The following is a 27,644-nucleotide window of genomic DNA, read 5'->3' on the forward strand; positions in this document are numbered from 1 at the left end:
GTAAAACCCCCAAAACCCAAGAAATGTGAGAGAAGTCAACAGTTCAGCAGGTGAGTGAGGGCAGAAAGAGTCTGCATGCTGGCTTACAGGGACAAGAATCGGTATGAAAACCAAGTACCAGAACTTCCAGCAATCAAGTCGTTGACATGAAAAAAAAAAGAGCACCAAAGAGTATATAAAGAAATCTTTATTTAAAGCTTTTAAATGGAACACAGTACTCAGTTTCCCTAGAAAAGGAACAACTGAAAACCAAAAGATAAATGCAACACACATGAAAGTTTTTATAAAGGGATCTATGCACTGTGCAAGTGGAGTGGATACTTGTATTTTAATGGTTACTGACTGTGGTTGTACGTGCACTGGGCAGCCAGAAGGTACACACCATTACAAGCTCTTGAAAGCGTGTTCATCTAGGAGTAGTGGCAAAATTGCATAGTTATTTCAATTCACTACGAACTACTCTGTTTAATAGTCATTCCAGCTATGTGCAGTCAGACAACAAAGACTCTGGTTTTAGAAAAGCTATTGGTATTTTAGGTGTTAAGTAATCATCATGTAGACAGCCAATAATTTGGCTCACAACCAAGAACTGTCCTTTAAAATCAAGCTGTTAAGCTAAAGCAACATTTACTCAAAAGGTGAGACAACACCTTTTTGAGAATCACTGACAAATTTTACATGTAGAATATAGATACAGATACACTAGAGAGGCATTCACTTGAAGCTTTCAGTGCATCTGTGTTAAAAATAAAAAAAAGCACACACTTTAGTTAAAAGCAACAATTTTTCACGTTCATTAAGTGCAAGTTTTTAAAAGACACCTTAGGCCTCAGTTTTGTTTTGCTTGTGCAACCTTTAAACAAGTAACTCAAGATAAGCCTTTGACTCAGGTATGGAGTGCCACACTGTTAGAACAGTTGTAATGCTTTTCACCAATTAACAGTTTGAAGCACTTTTATCCTTTCTAGATCAACCTGCTGATGGGAGTGGCACAGCACAGCATGGCACACGTGGCACACATTTCTGCCATGTGCTCCTTAGGAACACTGACACAAGACTGAAGGGGTGCTGCTCAACAAAGAGCATCACCTTGCAGTGTGAATGTTCAATACAATCACCCACCCAGCTACTTCGGTTTCAGCCTTAAGTACCTCACTTTGCACTTCACTTCCTTGGGTCAAGAGTTGAATTTCAATACTAATAAATAAGTACATACAATAAGTAGGTTTATCATACTTTATAAAAAAGAATAAATGAGAGTTCTTGCACCATTTATACATTACTGTTGTCTATCTGAAGGAAGATAGACAATGGGCAAGAAGGAAGAGACTAAGACAATTACTGAAAATTGTGTAGTTGCATCCTGTCAGCATCTGGCCTTCCCTGCAACCTTCCTGGTCAAATGTCAAAAAGCAAAAGCCATTACCACTCATTGCAAATTAACCTTGAAATCTCTCATCGCTGTCCTGCATCTTCCAGACCATCACCCCTGATGTCACCAGCACCAGAAGCAGCCAGTCAGCTCCTTGGCTGTACTCAGGGATACAAAAGCATTCCAAAGGAAAACAAACACCACCAAAATATTCTCACTGTGCTCATGTTGCACCAGCTCCATCTCTAATAAATGTTCAAATGCAACACAGAAGTTGTTTTAAGGGACGGAAAAAAGGAAACAAAACCATAAATCTTTCTGTGCCCTTCTTAAATCTGAATATAATCCGAATATTTCTCTGTATTTTAATGCTACGTTTCTTAAATATTTTTTCTTGTTATTCGCTTAAGTAAGCATATTTATATGACTACATATATGCAAGTAGGCTAATTCAATAAATTAGAGCTCAAAACATTAACTGTGAGCACAAGAATATTTACAAATGGCAATAAATTAAAGATTAAAATGTGTGTGATATTAAATAAGGATCTCAAACACCAAGTAACAACAACTCTCAGCAACAACTTTTGTACCAAAATTTCACTGACTTTTGTGCCTCTGCCCAAGGCCAGCAATGTGCTTACAGGCCAGAATGAACAGGGTGGCCGCTGCTCGTGCCCACGCGATGAGGGGGAGGCAGAGCCAAAGGCTCCAGCGTGGGGTCAGGGCCACAGCACTGGGGTCCGTGTGTCACGTACACACCCCTGGGCCCCAGGCACGCGCTTGCCTGCTCCATCCCCGGTTGGAACTGGAACAGACACCAATACTCATCTTTCCCCAATTTGTAAGGCATGCACCCAAACCAAGCAAATTCTAGTTGCACTAGAGGTCATTAAGAATAATATTAAGCCAGAAAAATCTAACTCGAAGCAAAAAGATTTGACACAGTGTTTTGCAGATGCAGAAATCAAAATTCCACATTTCCTCACCATTGTATGGATTGGAGGGTATTTCCAGGGCTATTCTCCACAACAGAAGACGTGTGAGGGAAGTAAAATTTTAAAGCATAAAAGGGAAAATTCATTATGCTGTATGGTCTCAGTCTATCTTTTGCCAAAACAGAAAGTGTTACTGGGAAATTGCTTTAGAAGAATAAACCTAAAGGTGAGTGATTGTAAACAGCAAGGATCACCACTCTGGCCATACCTCCCTTTCTGAGAGATGAAATATTTTTTTTAAGTATGGAGATCACTTAAGAGGATTGATTGTAATAGAATAACAAGAGTGGGATGGTACAATTTGTCCCAGTAGGAATGGGGTAAGGGCAGCTGCTCTCCCTGCATGGCAGTTACACAGCCATGGTAGTGACTGCAGAGAAGGGATCATGCTGAAAAGCCTTAGACATGGGAGACAGTGTAATGGACAAAGCTTTTTACAGATGATGCTTTTTAAGTACAGTCCCCATGTTATTGAGCCTTCTGCATATACATGTCTACAGTTTTCTCTCAGCTGCAGATCCCTGACCACAACAAGACCACTGTTTGGTCTCACCTGCAGATGCAATGAAGAGCCTCTGAAAGCCTCAATGCAGCTAAATAAATAAAATCAAAAATTAAGAAAAATTAATAGGAAGTGTAAATTAAGGCAGGTAGCCCCCTATTAGCATCCCTACTTGAAAAAATTAAATATCTACCCAAAGGCCTTCTCCATCTCAGGCTGAAGGATTATCAAATCCCATAAAACCCATGAAGGGTTTCTGCTGACCAAAAATCTTCCAAGAACTTCCAGATACCTGCTGTTGCTTTACAAATTGCAAGGGGCAAGAAACTTGCAATTAAGAATTTGACAAAATGTATACACCTGGGGTTTGTATTTGTTTAGTTAAAATGAATTGCTAGAACTTCAGACACACCAGGATCTTTTAATGGTATTAAAAAAAAAAAAAAAAGCTCAAATATACGAACAAAATGTGACTGATCCCAATAATTCAGACTTTCCCTATGAAGGTATTTCTCTGCAGGCAAGTCACAACCAAGGATTTACCAAGTCTCTCCTGGACATCTTTATGTCCTTTTCCTAGGCATTCAGGCATTACCTGGAGGTAATGATAGCAGTAAAAGTCTTTGCGCCAGCACACAGGCATCAGCAATTCTATACTGGTGGCATTGGAAAGCTGTTGAACCTTGGCCTGCAGGATAGTAACACAATGCAATTTCTTCATTTAGGCTACATCTCCATTCTTGGACCTCCCCTGACTGCTTATTTGCCATTCCCTGTTGGGCAGATGATTAGCAACTACCTGTAAAAATAAAAGGTGCTAAAATCATACAGTTCCTCTTGTAATCTAGTTTTCCAAAGGAATAAATATCACTCACTGGTACAGAAACTCTCCATGTGAAATACAGCCGAATGATTTTTACCGTATCCCACAGGAAGATACCAGAGCTTACACACGCTCAGAGAACTATCTTGAACACCCCAGTCAGTCAGCAGACCCCTTGAGAACAGAACTGCTAAGTTTCACCAAGTTTTTGACCAAGTACAGTGAAGGGACAAGAACTAAAAGCAGTAAAGGACAGGTCCAATGAGACCAATTTTGAGTTCACCAAACACCCCACAATGGATTTTCAGAATTCTTGTGATATAGAAAAGAACAGTTTGACTTGGAAAGACTACTGAATTTAAAGAATGTCTATGTGAACTAGAACTGCACAACTTATTTGTTTCTGCAGATGAAGATGGAATTTTTTCTATTTTTATTCCAGTCAATGTTCTGCTGAAGTCAAAAACAACTGCAGAAAATTATTCCCCTAATATTGCCTGATGAGACTCCTCCTTTATTTATCTTGCCTGTTCAAGTCTTCTCTCATGCTCCTAAATTAATAATAAGCATACTTGGGATAGTACAGACCTCCAAACTCACAAAGCATTTAAAATGTCAGTTTCTTAAGACATTTAAGAGAGAACTGTATGACTGAACTTGGAACAATGACTTCTTAGGGGGACACACAGCCCTGAAGTTTACAATGCACACTATAAAAATAAAAGACATACAATACCCTTCTCTTTTTCCAAAGCCTTAAATTATCTTCTATCGCATTTTTCTCCACTTCCTGGTAAGATCTCCCCCATAATTTGCCTACTTGGAGGAATTTAAGACAAGACTATTTATTCTATTGACTTATTCAGTATGGTCTGATTGAGCCTGGTATCTTCACCAGGCAACAAATACTGGAACCTGGAGAATCTTCTACCTTCTTAAGACGAGGAACTCGCATAAGTGAATGCTTCAACATGTGTCTCCTCTCACAATCATTGAACTGAGGTTTTTAATGTGTGTGTTTAATACAGTAAAAGAAACGTCACTAACTTGCATGGAACATTACACACCTGGAGAGGGAGGTGATTTACAGGACTTGGTTATTTCTACTGACAAGGATTGAAAATCTCCAAGTTGATTTATGACTATTGGGCAAACCTCTGAACAACGCCAGTGCATTTATGTCAGCAATTATTTTTCATACCAAATGTAAAGAGACCCAAAATACTAATTTTCCAATAAGAATACAAAAATAGTTTCTCTTGCAGCTTTCCAGTCAACATCCACCTAACTAAAATAAGTTAGTACAATCATTTGTATGGGTTGCCTGCACACTGGGCAGGGTTTGTTCCTCTTCTTAAGCTTTTTTGCGCACGTGAAACATGACATGAGGTGTCCCGTTTTGCCGTGTACTATGCAGCCATTTTTAGGTCTGCTCTGACATATGACACAGGGCTCTATGCTGGTAACAGGCAGACTGGATTCCAGGCTTTCCTCTTTGTCTTGCATTTCTCTCTTCTCAGGTTCCTTATGGTCGTCCTGACTGCTACAGAATAGGCTGCTTGATGTTGATGGCTGGGAATAATCTTCACTTTCCTGGGACTCGGAAATTTGTACTGCTTTCTCCTCATTCTCATCCACAGCTGGTTCTTTATCTTCAGTCATTTTTGTTTTCTTGCAGTCAGGAACATCAAAACCTTCTTCAGACTCTGCAGGGAAGGAACCTTCTGATTTGCTCTTTTCCAATTTCTCACTCTTTTCATCTGGAAGCCAATCCTCGCGTAGGGCCCAGCATCTGTGGCAATGTCGCGGAAGCGGAGGATTCATTTCGCTACATTCAGGACACTTCCAATAATCCTTTAGTGAATTAAAGGTTGGAACAGCTTAAGCTACTTGGAACACATACAACTGAAGTATTCAGAGACTGTAAACAATTTACTAATGTCAAAATAATAATTATGTTGAGCTATTGACTTGTTTATAATTTTAAAATGCCATTCAGTGTCTGGCCCCATTTTACCATTCTAGATTACAACAGTTCTTATTTTAAAACAACTCTGATTTTCTTTCTTTTTGCAGTAGGTTTGTGACTAGAACAATAACAATTTATTATTTCTTATGCAAATCTGCAGAAGCCAGACCACAAAAATCTTCAGAGAACCTCACAAAAAACTTCTAATAAAATGGTCACCGTTCCTCTTCTTTTTGAGAATGGACTTCTGAAATGGGAACTACTCAAGACTGAAGGGACCTATCACCTGTAGGATGCTAAGCTGTTGGTGTGCAAAATGGCCAGGTGAGGGCACTCTGACACAGAGGTACAAGAGAAAACACCAGCCAATAAAAAAACAGAAGTGAAAAAAGGGGAAAAAAAAAAAATCTTGCATCACCATCTCAGCGGATACTCTATGGACTACACTGAAAATAAGCCACTATATCTTGTTAAAAACTGTAGTGGTTTGGATTTTGTTTTCCCCCAGAGGCTAAGAGAAGTGGTAGACCCCAAGGGGTGGAAACCCCTGGAAGTTTTGAAGTTCTGCCCAATGGGCGCTCCTGCAAAAATGTAAACATATCACAAGCTCACCGGAAGAGATGAGTTGTAGTTTTTTGGTTGAGGAGAGGTGGCCATGTTGTAGAGCCACGAGGCAGGGGCTCTGAGCCCCTTGGGGCCTCTGGCCCCCTCCCAGCCCCGGCTGGGGGGATTGCAGAGGCTTGGAACAGTCTTAGACTGGACTAAGTGTCTGTAGTTATGCCGGGAGATGTTTTCTCCATGGGCGCAGAGCAGCAGCCGGCATTGACCAGAGAAATGGTGGCAGAGCCAGAGATAAGACCTGAACTGAAGGAGCAGCAGAAGCAACATGCAGCACCAGAGAAAAGACTCCTGGAAGGAGAGCTGAGGAAAGGAGAGCCAAGAGACAGAGTTCTGGGGGTAAGACTGTACCACACTCCCCCAAAACTTCCTTGAGACCCCTCTTGGAGAAGAGGGACATGGACTCCTATTTTGGAGAGCAGTTTTGGACATGCAGCACCAGAGAGAGAGAGGAGCTGAGAAGCTCAGAGCGTCCTGGAGCTGGACCAGGATGGCCAGATGGAATGCAGGGGGAGTTGACCTTGGCTCCCCCCTCGCACTGCTGCCACGGTGGCAGCCTGAGAGACAGGGCACAGAGGCCCTGCAAGAGATACCAGATCGTCACGAAGACCCCCCTGTGTCTTCGTGATATGACGTGGTGAAACGACCTTGTCTGGGGTTACGAAACCCATGGAAGACCCCTTTGCCTGCGTCAAGGGGGCCGAGGGAGCTTGGATACCTCCCTCGTGGATGCTGGCAGAAAGCCAGCTATCAGCTGCTGCATGCATGAGAAGAAGAAACCTGCTGCCTCAGAAGATGCTGCTGCTTAAGGACTGGAAGGGATCTGTCCTTCTTTCCCTCCTGAACTTTTATTTGGAGGGGAGAAGAGATCTGATCATTGTAAATACATATGTCATGGTAGAGATAGTTGTGATCGTGTGTATAATGTGATATGGTATTTATTTGTACAGTCATTGTAATATATATTCCCTTTCCCCCACTTGGAGTCTGGTGTGTTTTGTCTGGAAAAACCCATCTCACATTAGGTTGAGATGTGGGAGGGGGGATGGAGCTAGGGAATTGGATTTTGGGGCTATCTCAAACCATGACAAAAACACATTTAATTCTTAGAAGTAATGCAAGCCTAGGGGGAATCAAAACATAAAAATCACCCAAAAATTATTTAGATGAGTCCTGAGTAACATCAAAAGCTTAAAAGACCTATTCTAAATCCTAAAAATAACATACAGGCCTCTTTTACCACACACAAGTACTGCTATGTTTTCAGAAGGTGGCCAGCCCTGTCTTTCACAAACAGAATAACGTCCCTCAGTCCTACAGACCATCAAGGGACTGGAACACTTCAGACAGTTCTGGAAAACAACTTTATTTAAGGTTCAACTGTGAAAAGCAAATATAAATGAGGTACCCTGCATTTTAATTCTACTGTGTGCTTCAAGACCCTAAGTTTCTTCCCACACTTCAAAAATGGTCTCACAGAATATAGAAAAAGCCTCTCTTAATTTTATATTACTGTTCTGAAAAAAGGTTTGCCTTCACATCTGTATGTCAGAGATACCTTAATTCAGGATGGACAATAAAACTAGGTATTCTGATTTATAGGAAAAGTTTTTAAATGTACATGACCAAGATTTTTTCATTTTGTGCAGAAAGTCAGATTTAGGCTTCAAATAATTTCCTTTGGAAATGATTTCCTTTAGGAAGCTTACTAGTTATAAAAAAATCAAGGTTAATAATTACATGTTCAATAATTAAAATATTGTATTGGAACCTTCAAGCATATAAGAAAAAGTCAATTTGATTCTTAAAAAAAAATTCACTGGTAGCAATAGAATTCATCTATACTTCTTGATCTCTATTCTGTCAGTTCACCCAATTTATGATGTTTTACTTGACAAGTTTTTACTCACAGCTAGAGAAATCTCTGGATCTTCATCAAATGAATCATCATCACTATCTTCATCCTGGTAAATAGTCAGCTGATAAACCTGGTTTAAATGGGAAAAAAAATGATGTAACTGTTTTCTGGCATTCAATTAAAAACCCCAAATATTTTTAACCTTATAGATTTTCAGACAGGGAGCTACTGGAGAGCCTCCAGTGATGGGCCACTAAGATTATTAAACAGATTAGAGGAGCTCCAGAGGAGCCTGGAGAAGGCTCAGGGCAGGTGGTGTCTTATCAACATATATAAATAGCTGAAAGGAGGGTATAAGAAGAGGGAGACAGGCTCTTTTCAGTGGTGGCCAGTGACAGGAATAAGAGGCAACTGGCACAAATTAAAACACAGGAGGTTCCCTCTGAATGTCAGCAGACACTTTTTACTTGCGGGTGATCGAGCACTGGCACAGTTGCCCTGATCATCTCTGAAAGACTCTATCCTTGGAGATATTCAAAACACATCTGGACACGCACCTGGGCAATCAGCTCTACCTTAGCCAGGGCTGGGGGATAAGATGATCTTCAGAGGCCCCTTGCAATCTCAGTCATTCTGCAATTCTCAAAACTACTGCTGGGAGCAGCGGCACACCCCAATCCTTTCTTTCTCCAAATTACTGTCTTATCTCAGGGTGCAGCTCTGCAGCGCTACACTACAAGTTGGTGTACATCAGTACAGTCAGTCCATTCAGCCTCTCAAGTACCACAGTCATGTATGTCCCTGGTGAATTCTGCCTCTGGTACTTACCCAATCTTGCCATGAGCTGATTAACCTCTCTAAAGTAACAGAAAACTAACCCAGAAAAAAAACTCCGCATAAATTCTCACTTAATTCCTGACGTTCCATGTATCTAGACCTCTTGAAAATTATGGTAATCACAGTTTTACTGTCTTCTTCCTACTAATGAAAATTTCTAAAACTGTGGCTCAGCATCAATATGAAACATTTGTATTCACAGACGCAAATGACTTGGAAGTATCCCTTTGCAAAGAGTTACTAGGTAAGTTTTCATTCAATATCAAATAATGTCAAAGGTCAACTCATACTTCTATAACTAAAAATACAGAAAGACTCAAGTATGCATGCTGCCTTTGACTCTAACAGCTAGTGAGTGAAGTTAAACACACAGACTTTTCCTACATAGCCTGTTTCAGAGCCCGCAGAAAGCCTCAGCACCGTCTCAGTTACTTCCTGGTGTGTGTATAATGGTGACCCAACTGCACTGACATGTGGTTGGATTTAACGAACAACTGGGTGCAAATTTTCCCTCTCACCAACCCCCCAAGGTCGAAAAAATCCCCAAGCAAAATAAATACGTACCTCATCATCTTCATCTGTGAGCTCCTGCCCTTCTTCATTATGGCTATAATCTTCTGAATAAATGGACTCAACTTCGAACTCTACACTGAACTGGTCTGAAACAGACCTGTGGTCAAACCAATCAGAGTTCTCGCTTAATGAACTAGCATCAAGATCCTGGGAGAAAAGAGAAAGTACATATTTAACCTCACCAGTCCATATACATAACCATTACTGTTAAAGCAGCTCTTAAGATAAAACTGTGCTACTCAGTTTAGTTAGCTATGGAAGAAATAAGACCAGTGGCTGTTAGACAGTACATCTTCTATGAGATAAATTATAGGTAGGTAAAAATAAAGCTAGATCTGAAAGCCTTTTGTTGACTCTGTAATAAGAGGCTGCAGTCAGCCTATAGCCAGCTTGAAGACTGCAGTTACTGTTTCACATAGGCTCTCCTAAAAAGTGAAAGAACAGATACAGGAAGATGCTGTCTTTTGGCTGCATGTCATTAAATTCTCTGTTCTCATCAACTCTGCTAATCTTTTAATTTGAGACTGTGGCGAAACAGTCTTCCTATAAAATAGGAAGACTGAAGATACGGTATTAGTTCTGTCAATTCAGAATACAGTATGTGACTGGGAATACTGTTAGTTTAGCTCTTCACAACTTAATCTCATCACAGGTAACTTGCCTTGGTGTTTGTTGAAAACAACAATATGAAACAGTAGAGGCTTGAAAAATGAATACAGTGTATCATCAACATACATACTACTGAGTACAGTTACCCAGGCTGTACCAGAACTACCAACTAATTCTGAATTATGGAACATCTGTGACTGCTTTTCTTCTCTTAACACTTACTTTAAAACACAAAATATATCTGACAGTTTTTTCAACGCTGTGCCAAGCAGTAAGGGTCTTGGTTTTAAAGAAAACTCAAAGTTAATATTTAAAAAAATTTCCCTTCAGCTTTGTCAGCAGATCTATGAAAGACCCCACCCACACACTATCTTTTCTTTAATCCTCTTTTCCTTCCTCTCACACCACTGGAGGCACTGCTGCTTTTAATTAAGATCATGATGTTTTCAGATGCATATTTGCACTTGTGGCATTTGCAAAATTTGTACCATAAAGATATTTTATATTTATACTTTGACTTACGGGAATGGAAAGAGAATCTGTTGAATCACTGCTATTGCTTCTTTCATGGCACAGACCACTGACTACACACCATGAGAGACTTTCATCAAACGTCAACGAAATGCTGTCTGACTTGTGTCGCTTTCTTCTGTCACTATGCAGATCATCTGAAGAATTTTCTTCTGGGCATATTCAAGAATTTTTATTACTCCAAAAACAACTATGCAATGTGCAGTTTTGAATATTCTTAACAGAAGTTTAAAATATAATTTACTTATAAAGAAATCTAATAAGATAACTCAGTATTATTTCTTGAGGAAAAAAGTAAAGGCACCAAAACTTATTCAAAAAGACACAATAACACTGATAAATATGTAAAGTGTGAAACATTCCTGAAGCCAGTATTTCAGGGGCTGGGTTTCCCCACTTGTCCCATCAGTACAGCTTGAGAATAGCAGCATCCACATGCAGGAAATAAAATGATCACAAATTTGGAAGAATTTTTACTCCACACATGACACATTATACCCCTCCTAATTTTATGAAATAGATCTTAATTGTCCTTGCTCCCTCTACAGTCAGTAGACAGAAGGGCACTTTCAGAGAGCTTCTGAGTCCATCCCAGAATTTGTAGGGAGACAGAGCAACTAGCTCCCAGGTCACAGGCATACAGAATTCCTTGTGCTAAGCAAGGTAAGTTCAGGTTCAAGTTTCAGACACCTGAACAAATTTGCCAATGATTAGTTCCACTATATGTAATTGTATTCACTCAACAAGATTTTTGCAATAATCTGTTATAACTTTCAACCCACACTAGCAAAAAAATCTTCAAGATATACTACGTAAAAATTGAACTCTGAGAGCATTGCTTTATGCTGTGCCTATTAAGTATGCTTGGTTTGAAGGCAAAAAGACAATGCTTTTTAAATCCATCACATTTTGAAACAACCACCAGAAGCAGCATAAGGAGTTGGAGTGCAGCATTTTAGGGATAGGTAAGTAAAAATTCAGTTCCACTGACTTTTAGAGTGTTTGGTAAGAAACAATTTTATTAAAAAAGGTGCTGTAAAGTCAGTATTTAAGTGCAGTGGAGTGAAAACCCCCCAAGATGCCTGAAAACTTGGTTTAACAGACCTCAGTATGAGCCTGCTGCCCCACCACAGGTGCCTTTTGCACCCACCCTCTATTGCCCAGCCTCTCCCTTGCCTTGCAGAACACACTGTGACAATCCATGAGTCTTCAAGTCTTGAATCTTTCATTGTAAAAGGAAAGAGAACAAAACACTTGTACATACTTTGAGACTTCTCTTACTTTCCCTTGGTGCTTCTTGGCTCAGTCCCTCTCTTTTCTTTTTTCCGCCCTGAGAGCCCCACCAAATTTGGAGCCCCCAGGCCCAAGGGTTGCTCCTGTCCATCGTTGTCCTCATTTAGTTGTCCTGGCTCCATGCTGTACTGATACTGTATCACCACAAGGTTTCTATACACTATATAAAGGGCTCCAAAGGAGCTGCTACTATCCCAATTTAACAAGAATAGTGGTTTAAAAGGAAGATTTCCTATAAATTAGAAAAAAAGTGTATATAAAAACACTATATTAAAAGAAGTTTTAAAGTTGTAACAAACTAATAAATGGATGCAAAGACAAGAGTTAATAAACAGACCTACAATAAGTAAGCACAACACAGCACCTCATGTGCTCTGGGTCATGCCTAAATATTACAGGTTGTGCTGTTTAACCGAGGCTTTCCATCCCTTCACTAGTTTTAGTTACAACATTAAAACGATCTTTTAATTTAGTGCAAACCGCTCAGCAACGCAGCACAGTTTTTGACTGACTGACATAACAGTGGCCTACAAGGAACACAAAAAATACTACTCAAAAGCTGAGGAACTGAAAAATGTTCCCAAGCAACTGAAGATGTTCTATGCAGCGACAGGTTATCACTGCCCAGATAATTACTACCACCAAGTCGTGAGGTAAGACAAGTGATGGAACAAACTAATGTAAGAAATTCCACAAAATAGTATTTAAGTAGAACTGTAGAGAACACTTCCACTGAGAAACTTATTCAGGTTTATGCTGACTGGCTTGTTATTGCTAATTATAAAAAGAAACATTTCATATTTTGAAAATGTATTTGCCAGTGATTATTGAATAACCACAGCAAAGAAAAGACAAAAAGGAAGCAAATATGATATTTAAGTTACCAGATGTTTTAATAAGTGCTTAATGAACAATCAGTTACCTAAACATATCCAAAGTCACTGTAACATGACACTGGAGCGATGCAAGGAATCGTGTTTTTCTTTTGAGGCTGAACATTTTGTTTTAGATAAGCAGAGAAACATGAATACTACTATCTGTCAGCCTCTGTTCAGTCATCAAGGCAAAAGAATGTACTTTTTCCCCTAAGTGTTCATGCTACTGAAAGCTCTGCACCATAAATCTGCACATACCAGATTCACTGTGTGTCCTCCTCCTAGAAGATGTAGTTGGTCGGGAAGTCACGTTCGATGAAGTCTGCTTCTCTTCCAACTCTTGCATAGACTCCTGATTAACAGAAATAATGAGTAAGCCTGAGCAAGAATGTGAAGTAAAAGGCTAGAATCAACTAATTACATCTAAACCACTGACACTATCATGCAAACTAAACAGAATTTACAACTCAGAACATTTATTAAAATAAAATTAAAGTATCACCTTAAGAACATTTTCTTCTTCAAGCTGAGATCCGGCATCATCCTCAGGTGTGCCACCAAGTGTAGAGTCTGAAACCAAACCAAACCAAAACCCGTAAAACAACATAGCAGAAAAAGTTAATTTCAGGCTCAAAAAGTAAATTCTATATAGAACTTAACCCCCAGACATTTTGGAACAATGGAAAAAACCACACTGCTCCTTTGCTTTTCAGGTGTGTGCAGCACCTTCCCTGTAACATTACTGAAGTGGGAACGTGGGGAGAAAGAAGAAATGTCAACCGCAAAGCAGCTCAGAATTTCATTATAAACGGCTTCAAATGAAGGTTGTGCATGAGCTGTGATTCTGCAGATGTGAAAGAATACAAGCAGGAAATGCAATACACTTCTTCCTCTACAAAGCGCTTTCTACTAGCTATCATGTTGTGGGAACACTGAATTAAGAAGACAATTAATAGAAAAAAAATAGCTGTTGTTGATGGTATATGCTTACTATCAGACAGACCCTGAATTAATAAAGACTCTTAAAAAAAAAATTTGAGAGATAAATTTTAGTTTGCAAGCATAACAATAGGGATAATAAAGAGAGCATGTTTCCCATCTTCAGCATTTGAATTTGCCTTTAGGAAGAATCAGAAACAAAGGGTCTCTTAATACAGATTTATAAGCCAATTTACAAAATGGCTTCCATTGTTTAACTTCTGGTTCACACCCTGTATGAGGCAAAAATTACAGCTATATTGAGCATTTTTATACTGCAGGACAGATGACTGTATATAACAATTACCAGTTACCACAAAGCTACTCTTTTAAAGTATACAGATCTTTCAAAACAAGACTCAGTGTAGCTGAGGGTGACCAGTTCTAAATACAGAACTTTAACAGAAAAAAAATGAACAGCACTTGCCCTGACTTTATTGCTGGCACAAGTTCAAGAAGCTAGTTTTTTGTATTAAAACTTTTTATGTTGTTGAGGGCTTTAGCTGTAACAAATACAAGCAAATGACTAAGTTTTCAATTTAGTACTCTTTTTGTTCAGCTCTGATTGTGTTTGTTCTGGTTCTAGTCAACAAAATTATCCAAATGTTGCTCAGAATTCTTTTCTGCCCCAGAAGAAACAGTGTTTGCTTTGAGTCACTATTTATGACTGCTCTGGACAGCAGTGGGTAAAGCCAAATATCTAATAATGGACAGATCACCGTTATCTGATCACTACCTGCAAGATGCATTATATATTTTCCCTACTGCTGTTTCTCAAAACAAAATGGCCTCCTAAACTAGCTTACCTTGTTGATTGATTGCTATCAGATTTCTGGAAATCATCGAATATAGTCTCCTTAAATGGGAATAAAGAAAGAATCGTTGCAAGTTAGCTACATGGAATCATAGAAGAGAGCTTACCATCTTCAAAGATGCAGAGTTTAAAAAGGCCATACACATTGTGTTCTTCATTATTTCCCAACCAGACTCTCAGAAAATAATCTCATTTTACCTGTGTTCTTTTACTGAAAAGCTTGTTACTCCAAATAAATCCCCCAGGAGATCATTTGCACAGTGTACAATATGTTGCTGTTTTTCATCATATAATTGTTTAGACATAATATATTGTCCAATATAGAATATTACCTGTACAATAAATGAAATACACAGACATTAAACACCCAGGTTGTTGTTTCAAGATTAAGAGAACAAGCACATTAAATACACTGAAATTTGCTCTTCAAACTCTGAATGCCTAGAACTCCCTTTGAGCTGACAGATTTTCATCTATCATTCCCCAAGAACACTGCTATTCTAATCACCAGAAATTTTTGTTCACGTTTTTGAGAAACTAGCTAAATAACCAGTTACAGCAGGAGAATAAACGCAACATCTTGTTTCAATAATTTCTAGATAAGCTATGAACTACACTGCCCCCCAGTCACCCAAACAATGTATCTGTACTCACTGTAGTCTACCTTTAGTGATTAAAAGTTCTCACCTCCTTCATAGTAAAAGTATCCTTTTCTGCACCAGCTAACTTTAACAACTTCAACAATAGTGGCTTTGGTTTAACCTGTGAGGGCAAGTAGAAAAACAGCACCAATTATCCACCAAGAAAATGTAACTTATACAGGTTACGTTCCTCCTTCTGTATTAATCTGACATGCAAACACACAACTATATGAAAACAAATCCACAATCAAATTTTTCACTTTGCAAAGTTAAAAAGCAAATAACATGAACAAAATGATACTAAACTTTTCATACACCTTAGCTCAAAAGTCCATCTTAGCTCAAACCCGTCTTTTGTTGTCTCCTAGTTTCAGCTGGGATAGTTAATTTTCCTCCTAGTAGCTGGTACAGTGCTGTGTTTTTTGATTTAGTAGGAGAATAATGTTGACTACACACTGATGTTTCTGTAGTTGCTAAGTAGCTACACTAAATCAGGGATTTTTCAGTGTCCCGTGCTCTACTAGTGAGAAGGTGCACAAGACACTGTGTGGGCGTATGGCCAGGAGAGCTGACCTAACTGGCCAAAGTATGTTCAGCTGACCTGAACATACCACAAAATGTCATGGGGTGAGTTGGTCGGGAGGGACCGATTAATGCTTGGGGATTGGCTGGGCATCAGTAAGCAGGTGATGAGCAACTGTATTGTGCTTCACTTGTTTTTCTCAGATTTTACTACTCTCCCTTTTCTTTATTATTAATATACTTTATTTCAACTATTAAGCTGTTCATATCTCAACCCACAGGTTTTACCTTTTCTTCTGATTCTCTCTCCCATCCCACTGCAGGGGGGTGGGGTGGGGAGCAAGCAGCTCCGTGCTACTGAGTTGCTGGCTGCGCTTAAACCTCAACATGCTGGTAAGTAGAGATTCCTTAATTTGAGCTACTGGATTTGTTTATTAGTTCCAAGTACAGGGCTGGGTCCTGGGGAATTCAGCTTCACTTCTTTAACCATTATAATGACTCCCAAAGGGGAGGGAGGAAGGCAAAGCACCTTCATGACTGTCAGGTCCAAAGTGCAAGTCATAAAGCAAAACACTGGTCCAGCTCTTTCTTTCTCTTTCTGTGACAGTTTCTGGGGTTTTGGTTCTACATTTGCCAACTGGGCTGCTTTATCTCTGAAGACCTTTTGTAGCTGGGACAAGCACACCCTGTCCTCCCCATCATACTTGACTCATGCCTACCTCCACAATGGCCTCCCACCCATCCACTGTGCCAGCAGTTTTATCTGCAGCCAGGCTGTGACAATTTCTGAGGTAGAGGATGGAAAAGTTCAAGGACAACAACAAAAAAATCACTTCCCCATACATACACCTTTTTTTTTTTCCTTCTGGCCAGAGCAGTGTCCTGATCCGGTTCACTGCACTGTTCCACAGTGTCTATTCACCCCTTCCTAAGGGCGGAATTATTTAGAACATGTGAAACATATTACAGTTTCATAAAGGAAGCAAACAGAAACTTATTAAAGCACTACTGACAGCTAAGCATAGGAAGACAGTTTCAGATCTCTGAATCCACAACTAAGCCCATTTCTACTCCCCAGCCTTCTCTTCCTGACTCCTCCAAGTATGAATTCTTTGCCCTCTCAGATATGACAGCGGACAGTAGCATCACGATATGATGACTTAACAAAAAAAAGGAAGAAACGAACAAACAAAAAAAAAAACAACGGTTTTTGCTGTTCTGCTGTTTTGCTTTTTTGAAATTCTACTGTAAGTCTACCCTTTTAAGCTTTACCCTTCTACACAGGGCAGCCCCGTCCAAACATCATTGCACATGTGCTGTTTTTAACTCGTCTTTCAGGTATAACAGCCTTCCATTCTCAGGAAAACTTATGCACAAAATCAGGGCAGCAGAACTGCCACTGCATCATGGAAACCCTGGATATGTGAAGCCATAAAAACAAATCAAGACTCTTCTTACAACTTGCTTATGAATTCCAATAGAGGAGAAAGCAGAAAACCTTCAGATTATTTCACAAATAGTACAGTTCACACAACGGAGATCTTCCACAACTCTTCAGTTATGATCTGTTAACAACTCCCACCATGAAATACTTACCACGATCAAATCGGATGATAAGATCCTTTTTATTAAAAGAAAGCAAAACCCATCGTAGATCTCCAGGAAACAGAGTCTACACCTAAACCATCACCCTCAACTCTCAACCATGAATAACATTTGCTTCACAATTACAGGATCAGAGACATCACCTTCACCGGATTTCCTGGTTTGTCTGCAACCGGCGCTCGCTGCAAAAAGTGGTCCTTCTAAATTAGCTGCTAAAACTCTGTAAAAAGCATGAAAAAACTCGCGCGTCCAACAGAGCTACTGACCAGCGCCTCTTGCTCCGAACCGGTGACAGCGGAGGCATCCGTAAGGGAGGACATCTTGGTATTGCACATTTGCCTGCAATTGAGGGGAGAACCAGCTCAGAACGTGGCACACAGCGACACAACCCGGGCTGGCGGCAGCCGCCCCGCCGGCGGAGCCCACTCACCTCGGTATCCCGTACAGCCCGCGCTGGGCTCCAGCGGCGGTGTCTGGGTCGAGTCGGGCTGGGCCGGGCCTTATATAGCGCTGCCAGCAGGAGGCAAGTCAGGGCTTAGCTCCGCGCCGGCCCGGCCCGGCCCGACATGCCTGAGCATGACCCGGAGCGCCGTCGCCGAGTCACCGCGGGGGGCGAACGGGCGGGACGGGCCCGGCGCTGACTCACCGCGGCCGCCGAAGGCGGGGGGGCCCGGCAGGGCACAGGGACAGCGGCGCGGGGAAACAGCGCCGGCCCCGCGCCCCTCGCCCGCCCGGCGCCCCCCGCCGCAGCCCCTCCCCCAGCGCCGAGGCCGCACGAGCGACAAGCGAGAGCCCTCGGCCCCCCCCGGCCCCCGAGCGAGCCGCGATCGATCCCCACGCACCGCCAGCCGCGCCCGCTCCGCAGCCTGGCCCGCGGCGGGCGGAGCGCCAGGACCCCGCGGGATCCTGCCCGCAGCCTCTACCGCGGCCCCGCCGCGCCGTGCGCGCCCCACGCCGCCATGTTGGCCTCGCGGCCCGCGGGTGTCCGAGCGCCCCCTGACGGGCGGCGCCCGCGCGGAGGCACAGCCGCGCTCGGGCCTGGCAGCGACGGCGCTGCGGCCGCTTTGTGCCCAGGGCAGGAAAGGCAAAGGCTCCTGCGTTCACTCATAAATTCAGGGACACAGTAGTACAAGTGTTGGTTGCCTGGCCAATAGGTAACCACGCCTTTGGATACCGTTTTGATTTGCAGTGGTCGTTTGTGTCTTCTAAGTTGTTTTGTCACTGATATTTAAGAGATGAAATGAGGAGAAAACTTTACATACAAAGAGAATTGGATGCTGTTGTCCTATATTCTTGTCATCTCTCATTCTATAATTTTGTGTATCTTTTAAATGTAGGGTATTTGGAAGTATGTTACTTTCATAGGGACTTAGTAGTTGCTACACTTGAAGCAGAACTGGTTAGTTTTTAATCTGACTGCCTTTTCTAATTCTCAGGTTTTTTCTTTGTCCATAGTGAAATTTTAAAATTATTTTTGAAGAGTGAAAAGATTTGTTAGAGAACATCAGAGCTGTAGACAGTGTTTAAAGATACGGTAGAGCAGAGGGAGTGTAATGCTAGTTTTCCATGACAACTAACTTGTCCAAACAAGTAGTGAGTGGATAACTGCCTGGACTTGTCTGCTAGCCAAATACAGATTCTCAGCAACCATAGCACCTTGTAAAAATTCCAGCAACGGTTTAAATCTAGATATTTGTGTGATGATGGATTTTCGAGATGACTTTGTTATCGTTCTAGAGCATAAAGCTAGTGAGGGACAGCTGAGAAGCTGCCAGAATTTTGCAAAGCATGCTCACCTCCTGTTAGTACCGGGATTTCAAGGCAAACAGAAATCTATTTGAAGTGGAATGTCCTTCATCAGGCAAAGTCAGATATCTTCTCCTTTCCACTCAGCATCCCAATTCCTGAGATCCTTAGCTAGCTAACTTCATCGGTAGGAGAAAATTCTGTCTACACAAAAATACAAGAGGATGGAATCAAATGGCTACATTCAATTGATATAATACTGAACCAGCTGTATTACCAATGCTCAATCTTGTTCTCATGTGGCATGAGAACTATTTAATTCTTATGCAAAATGCATTTTACTGGACGGAAGCAAAACAAATCCAGAGTGTTTACATAGCTATCACATTATTGTTCCTTGTCTTCAGCACACTGCAATTTTGCTAAGGCTGTGTGGAAAATTAAGGAGCTTTTTAAAATTAGGAATAAATTTTCTACAGTCCAAGACTTATCAAACTGGTATCTATGACTTTCTTTTTCCACTTCTCTACCAGTGGGCATCTTGTGACCAATGACTTTCAGATTAAACTGGAATTATTTAAATAATAGCTTGCCTTACTGATTCATTAACTGCTAACTATAAGAAAATCCAACAATTTCTGCCTAGAATTTTTATCAGTCTTCAAGGACAGTATTCTCTCTTTTCTCCAACAGACTAATCTCAAGTAAGGGGAGGCTGCAGGTAGGTAAAATATGCTGTCTGTGCTTGCTTGGGAAGAGAGGGGGATATTTTCTGACATGCAGTGCTGCAACACTTCTGTTTGCTACTCGTACAGTACATGCTGTGTCATCAACATGCATAATTATTTTCTTGTGCTTGATAATTCAGAACAAGTACTTGAAGGGCGAGTAATAAGCTTGTATAGTTATGAGAGCTGACTTCCTCAATATTTGAAGTTGTAAAAAGAAAAGGAGAAATCACTACAGCAAGGCCCACCTGTGTATTTTACTTACAATGCCACAGAAAATATCTGGAGCAGATGTAGCCCAGCTGCCTTAACCGGAGATCATCACTTTACATTGTGGTTAACTAACGTGACACCCTTTTTAATATAAATTCAGATTCTAACTGTAGACATTTCACTGTTAAATGCTTGCAAGCTAAATTACTTTCTGAGATGGATCTGGTCTACCTATAGGGTCATATGCCAGAGGAAAGACCCACTCAAGAAGGGTCTCTGTGCTGCAGGGGTGTCCAACTCAGGTGAGTGGATGGACTGTTAAATATTCGATTTCAGATTCTTGTTCCTCACTGTAATTCTTTTTTTTTTTCCCCAACATGTCCTACTTACCCTTTACTGGCAGCTGTCTCTTAAGCATCCAGCACATACACAAAATGGTCCTTGCCAGATGCTGATCAGAGGCATATGTGGCCAGGGTTTGTCAGGGCTCACCTCCAAGCAGTTTGCTGCTCCTTGGCTATCAGATAGGTTAATCTCATGTGCTGTCTATGAACTGCTCCCAGACACATACACAAAAAAAAAATAAAAAAAAAATTCAAAGCAAGCCTCTGGGGCCTTACACTGTGTTGATGTATCCTTTCTGAAGCCTTAGACACAATCTCTATTAGTATGACATAAAGCTGTGATCAGTTATGTGCCACAGATTGTCAGGCACCTCAACATGAAAGGCCGTAGGAACGAGGATGCTGAAACACAGCTGGGGCACGTGTGGCTTAATGGGACTTTCTGCTAGGCCTGCCTGCTGCAGCTGTGACCCCATGTGCCAGACAGTGGGCCAATACAATTCTGTACAAGTACAGGAGAGAGAATTTTGTTGTTTGCTTTCTGCTTTGTTGTGTAAGAAAAAGCACATTGATAAGAAATCCTCAGGACAGTAATCACAAATTCAATGCAGGGAAATTATAAGCTAATACCTATCCCAGTGGAGAGGTCTGTCAGTACCAGAAACTTCTTACTATAAATGCTACCCAAAATCTACTAAATGAAAAGGGAATGCAGCCTTCCTGGGGGCAAATCTGAAGACAGAGTAATGACAGGAATCAAGAGCAAAGCTCACAGCAGCAGTGGGAACCCAAAGACCACAAGCGATGCTATTGCAGCTGTTTAACAGGGAACACCAAGCTCTACTTTGCTGTTCAACTTGTGTTTTTCTGGTGTGCAGGAGCCGTGTATTTGAGCTGCCCATGGCTGCACTGCCCTTCCCAACAACCCCAGCGACTCTTCAGACTGGGTGGCACAGCAGGCATTCTGCAGCTTCACCTGTGTGCACACCCTGGGCTCAACTACCTGCAGTGTTTCATCAAAGAATCACAGAATATTCTGAGTTGGAAGGGACCCAAAAGGATCATCAATGTCCAACTCCTGTCCCTGCACAGAACAGTCTCATGTACCATGTGGGAGCTTTGCATGTGAGATCGGCAGTTTCCTACATTTCCATAACTTCAGAGCAACCTTTTATTTTGAAAAATGTAAAATTACTTCAGGTGGACTGGAAAAGATGGTCTGAAACAAAATGTTTTTCTAGCAGCTGCTCATGAGCTCTTTCTTACCCCCCTCCCACAGGCACTCAGTTCAGGTGTGTCTACTCTTGAGCATGTTAACTACAGCTGCTTCAAAACCATCTGGAGCTAGAACAATCCCACATCAGAAGACAGCAGCTCTTCTGCCTTTGTTTAGTTGCCGTACTTATTCCTTCATCCACCTGGGAGACACTGGTAGTCTGCCCAAATCTGATTCCTATTTAGTAGCAGCTCAGTCAGCCACAAGCACAATTAAACAAAACAATAGCCTTCTGAAGGGAGGCCAACTAGCAAGAACATAAACCAATTATTTTGAATTTCTGCTCATTATCTAAAACAGAATGAAAAGTTTAGGTGTTTTTCCCCTCCTCTAGTTTTCTGTTTAGTCCTCACTTTTAAAGAAGCTTATGGAATGATTCTGAAGAACTGAAAGGGAAAAATCTCAGGAAAATACTTCTAACTCTCAAACAGGTTTTGTTAGGCATATCACTGAATGAAAAAGCATGCTTTTCTTGTTAGGCAGGGATGAAATATGTCATTAGATTGTGACCATCTCCTGTTTTACTAAACTGTAGCTGTGAAAGTTAAATAATCCAGTGATATCTCCTTCCCTAGTACTTGATTGCATGTAACTAGATCAGAAAAAGACTCAGTATAACCATGCTCATCTGCCTTATTTAGCCAGACTACGATGATGCCACTTCAGTTTAGAATTGTTCTTTTAATCCAGTGCTCATTTGTCATACAAATGTGCCGTTCAGTCCAGCACAAAACACATTTCTGTTTAAGGGAGCGGCCCAGAAGGGTGTGTGGGGTGTGCACAGGCTAACAGGACTCATGTGAAAGACTGAGGTATCTTTCAGTCTAAAACTGAAATGTATTCAGGGACAACCTAAATCTAGGAGAAGCTGAGAGCAAACATAGCATGCAGTTCAAATCCAGTCTGTTTGGGGTGCCATGTATGGACAGAACTGCAGCTGATGATGAGGTCAGGCCTGAGGAACTATTCACGTCAGGCTGCAGTCTGGGTTAAAGCAAGGGAAGACAAAAAATTATTTTAACTGTCTGGCTGTTACTTGAACTGTTTGTTTCTAACAACAAAACCCAGAAGGGCATTTTATTGCACAAACAGCTTCTTAATTCAGTCCCATTCTGTGTACCTGATCATGTATCTCCCAGAATTGTCCCACCCTTGCTAGCCCATTTGCCCACATCTCCCCCACGTTTCCATAGTTGCTTTCTAGCTGCCTGTTATACAAGGAATACATGCTTTAGTTTGGATCGCGAAGTCTCTACAACATCCTCCTTTGCACACCTTCTTGTTGCCTGCTCCACAATGTAAAGTTTGGTTGATGCAGCCTTAGTGACTGGTGTATGATTTTACTTGACACAGAATGAACCATCCATTCCTCAGAAAAGCCTCAGCACTCTCCTTTTGCTAATACAATTGATTTTACTGATGAATTATAAGTCACCTTTCTGCTGGCTCTTTTCTGTTTGAGAGCATAGCTTTGTCAGTAAAACTTTAAGCATACAACTTTAGCAGAACATGCAGTTAGACAACAATGCTAGTAGCTAGACAAATAGTTTGGAACATTTATTAGAGGCATTACTAGTGTCTGGGGTAGCCTGGACTTGAAACCATCAAGGTTGATTTGAGTAGTTTCCCTCCAGGAGTTCATTGCCATCACAAACAGGGCTAAGTTATCAAACTTGAGTGTATATTCTGAAGCCCACTTGGGAAGTGGGTTTGCTGAGAAGGGTCTCCTTGAGATTAAATCTCTCCCTAAAATCAGGCATGGATCCATATACTTCCTGAAATAAACTGATATACCTTGCTAAGTCATCCTGCTGAAGACCCTCACTGTCTTTTTTCTTTTATCCATGTACCCTCCCTTGATTCAGGTGGATCTTGATCATATGTCACCTCAGCACCCAACGGTTGACATGCAACTACTTGTTGCCAAGCAAGAGAAGTTTCTTACAGTGCCCAGTTGCCTGCCTGTAAATTAGTGCTTGTTTAAACACAAACATGAAACGTCATGTAAGTAAGGAACACATTAGAGACACTAAAACAGAAACAGTTCTCTCTGTGGAGTGAGTATTCTTGGGATTCTGGGTATTCTTGGGAGGAGTTTTGTGACCCACAGAGATACAGCATGCAGTTCTGCTGCAACAGAAGTGATGGTTAGTCTGCTTGTGCCAAGCTGGGTGCTAAGACCCTGGAACATGACAGGCACAGAAACCAAGGGAAAACGTCATGTTTTCCCCCAAGTCAAGGAAAAAGCTCTCACGTTTTCCGTTCTCACATCTGCAATAAGAAACACTAAGAAAGTGGAATTTTAGCATCCTGCAGTTCAGGTGCCAGACACTGGTTGGGATGACCAGCATTGTCTTGAGCTTCTTTTTTATATTCACCTCTGAATTTCTCCCCTTTGCCCCCTACAATGTTTTTTTCGCAGTACTTGCATATTCCTTGTTTTCTTCTCTCTTCCATGTCATTTCTGCTTTTCAGATGTTGTTAATATTTCCACAGTATATTTTAATAATCCACTGCGCAGGCTCAAAAGGTAATGACCTTTCCCAAATCTTCGTTCGCGAAGACTGGCCATACATAACATAACATAACATATTTTAATATATATGTATATATATACATATATATACACTCTCTAGACATATAAAAAGTAGTTTTATACAAAGAGCCTGCAAACTATTCTGAAAATACTCTTCTGTGTCCTGATTTTTGGTAATTACATGTGAAAATGTTTGTAGAATTAGATCAATAAAGAAGTATATAGCACTTTTTTAAAGTGTTCTAATATTCATAAATTTCCCACTCTGCTTTTCTTTTTTAATTGTAGAGTTTTAGTTCTTCATAGTTTTCACCTGAAAGCGAGCTGTTAGTGGTTCTCCAGTATGTGGCATGCTTTAGCCTGAGGACTCTGATGGAGCCAGCTGAATTAGAGAGACTTGAACAAGTAACAGGTAGTTGTTGTCCAAGTCCATGGCTTGGTTTTGTTACCAGAATAACTTTTTTTTTTTTTTACTAAATATGAAACGGGAACATTAAGGGAAATCCCCCACCCCAGCTGCTCTACAAATTGAAACCTCTTTCTAAGTACTGGCGGGCAATACAGATCAGGATAACATTCACAGTCTTTATCAGGAAGGCAATATTTGAAAAGAGGGAGAGGAAGTATTAAGCCAAATGCTCTAGGAATTTTTGAAGGCTGTGTGTGCCACTAAGCTTGTTTTTCTGCCACCTGGCCTGATTCCATTAGCTGATCTGACAGACATCACTGCAGTTTCCGAGCCTTGGGACTCAGACCCTGCTGGCCTCGGCAGGAGGTTTGTCAGGGGAGGTTCGCTGGTGGTTGCGCCATCTGGTGCAGAAAAGGGGGGTTTCCATCTACAGCACACAAAGAAAGGCGTTTGGAATTAATGCATAAAACTTGCACAAACCCATCGAATGACACTGGAAAAGCAAGACACAAACTAAGCTCTGACTGCAGATGACAAACCCATGCAAAATACTGTTCTGTGCTTTGTTTGGTTCCATTGCGGTATTAATAGCTCAGTCATCTCTTGCCTCCAGAAAAAGCATGTACCTGGACTTTTTGGTATTCCTTGATTCAGCTGGTTTTGCAGGATCCATCTTAGCATCTTAGCTTAGATCACCCCGGTTGTTTCAAAAGAATTTTTTAGCTGTGGTAGCTTTGAGTCTGTGCATCTCTCTTGGAAATTTCTTCTGCGTTTGTTTGTGTACCTGGAGAGATATGCAGGCACTGGGCTTTGACTTCTGACCCACCTTATTTATCTTAACAACATGTTGTTCAGGTATGAGCCAAGGCCAGAGGGAACACAGCATGGTAGAACACCTTGAGAGAAACACACCATGCAGTGCTACTCACAAGGGAAAAATCCCAAATCCACTGTTGTGGGACTGTAAGATATTGCTGCATTATGACTTGGCTGTCAGGAGACAGGCTGCAGTTTCCTCACATAAGCAAAATAAGCCTCACACAAACATACCCAGATATGCACTGCAGTGAGGCATTTGAGAGTACAGATCTTCTGTCTTTACATGCCAAAATACAGTTTCAAAAAGATTCTCAAAACCACTTGTTTTCCCCCATATTTACTGAAGAGGGTCTGGTAGAATACAGACCATCGTTTTTGGCAGACAATTGCCAATCTTGATCTTTAACTCATTCAGTGCAGGGGATGCCACTGCATTGAATGAGTTAATTTCCTCTTTCTTACCAGATGGGATATAGGTAGAGTTGGGATATAGGTAGGACTTGGGCCTGTCTTACCCTCTCCCTGATCCTTAATCAGCCACATTACCTGCACTGCTCTAAGAAACCTACCAGCTGTGGGGCTTACATAGCTGCACAGCCCCACTAAAATGGTTGTGTTTAATGGCAAGATAATGAAGACTCAGCATGCATTTCTTTGGTTGTTGGCATGTTACTTCAGGGAGATCCCATCCACCTCTTCAATCCTCTTGCTGCCTGTTCTGATATACTGGCACAGACAATTGTGCATCTATGGTAAAAAGTGGATAAAGTGATCTGGCACACCTGAGAAATAAGGCATTTTTTTCTGCAGATCAGTTCCCTGAGGTAGTCTTGAGTAGCTACATAGCAGCTGGCCCAGGACATCACCGGAATGGCAGCAGACAGGTAGGCAGGGAAAATGTGTGGGATCTGCTTCAGCATTACTGAAGGTGAAGCTTGTATTTCGTTGATTTCAGAGCACATCACTGCAAGAGAGGTATTCAGTTGTCCTCCTTGTCTCCTCACTGATGGCTGCAAGCTGATGGTGAGACAGATCTTTTTTGGAAGAACTGTGGTGCTGGATTGCCTCAGCCACCTTGCATGGTTTGGTGATGCAGCTGAGCTCATCAAATATCTCACGTAAAGAATGTACTGAGCCCATCTAATGCCCTATTGAAACAATGGCCTTGACAGGAGCTGTACATTCCCAACCAAGTATTTCTTTGAACTGGCTTTGGCTCCTTTGACCACAGATTTAGCTGATTCGAGAGCAGGATATTTATTTGTATTTGCTGCTAGTATGTCACCTTGCTTTATCATGAACACGTGAGATGTAACAAAAAAGCAGCAGGAACACACAGCTGGAAGCAGAGAATTGGAGATGGCAATGGGGAAATAACTCCTGAAAGCAGAATGGCCTTTTCCTTATCGTCTAACCACACCTTGAATGTTACCTCTGGTATCAGTCACCTGGCTTGATAAGCCCCTGCAGTATCTCCTGTGATAGAACTGGGTCCAAATTCCCAGAAGTATCCCTCAGGTGTTACTTAGGGAGAAGTAAAGAGTGCATGTTAGCACTGATAATTAGTTTAGCTGGCCCAACCCAGCTTTTCCTGTGTTGCAAAGGAGCTGAAAGGTTTGCAAGAGGAGTTGTGTTGATTGTACCGAGGAAGACACTTCTGATGGTAATTTGCAGGCCGTGCAAATTATTTGCAGGCCGTGTTTTTATTGCACTGTACTTCCAGCTGAACACATTCTCTTCTGTGAAAGCTGATTTGGAAATGTACGTCTTGAAATCTGTAGACAGCACGTGTCATCTGTGTATTCTGCATTCCACTTGTGCAGATATCAAGCACCTCTAGCAAGTTGCTCCAGCTCAAAACATCACTCCCTTCTGCTGTTGATAGGACTTTCTTAGCAAAACTTACTGCCTTTGCAACACAAGTTGGAGGGATCACAAAAAAAAAATCAACCCACATCTCAGTTCTCAGTCTGGCATGTTAAACTGTTACTCCAAGGATTGTATCCAAGGGACACCACAGCATGGGCGTGCATTCCTCTTTGGAGGTGACACAGACAGGAAAGGACAACTGTCTCTGGAAAAGCAGAAGCCTCAAATAGCTGGGGAGCAGTATTGTCATACATACTGGAAATGTGCACACAGACCAAGAGTCTTT

The 27,644-nt window shown here is 41.4% G+C and overlaps 1 protein-coding gene across 3 annotated transcripts; it reads right to left on the reverse strand.

Moving 5' to 3' along the window:
• Window positions 1-169: 169 nt before the first annotated feature.
• On the reverse strand, window positions 170-18,377 carry MDM2 (MDM2 proto-oncogene). 3 transcript variants are annotated; one of them, XM_039391306.1, is made up of 12 exons: window positions 18,261-18,377; window positions 17,849-17,928; window positions 17,685-17,757; window positions 15,338-15,412; window positions 14,849-14,982; window positions 14,643-14,692; window positions 13,361-13,428; window positions 13,117-13,210; window positions 10,682-10,842; window positions 9,542-9,697; window positions 8,193-8,270; window positions 170-5,549 (listed from the first exon to the last, which is right to left on the reverse strand). In XM_039391306.1, the coding sequence occupies exons 3-12, from the start codon at window positions 17,751-17,753 to the stop codon at window positions 4,980-4,982; spliced, it is 1,455 nt and encodes a 484-aa protein (XP_039247240.1). In that variant the 5' UTR covers window positions 17,754-17,757; window positions 17,849-17,928; window positions 18,261-18,377; the 3' UTR covers window positions 170-4,979. The 3 variants fall into 3 exon arrangements, with proteins under 3 accessions (XP_039247240.1, XP_027597314.1, XP_039247241.1); XM_027741513.2 differs by lacking the exon at window positions 17,849-17,928; XM_039391307.1 differs by lacking the exon at window positions 18,261-18,377 and having other exon boundaries at window positions 10,682-10,839; window positions 17,849-18,141.
• Window positions 18,378-27,644: the final 9,267 nt, after the last annotated feature.

This window comes from Pipra filicauda, unplaced genomic scaffold, assembly GCF_003945595.2.
Source record: "Pipra filicauda isolate LSUMZ 115617 unplaced genomic scaffold, ASM394559v2 scaffold93_size3172892_pilon, whole genome shotgun sequence".
Classification (NCBI taxonomy): domain Eukaryota; kingdom Metazoa; phylum Chordata; class Aves; order Passeriformes; family Pipridae; genus Pipra; species Pipra filicauda.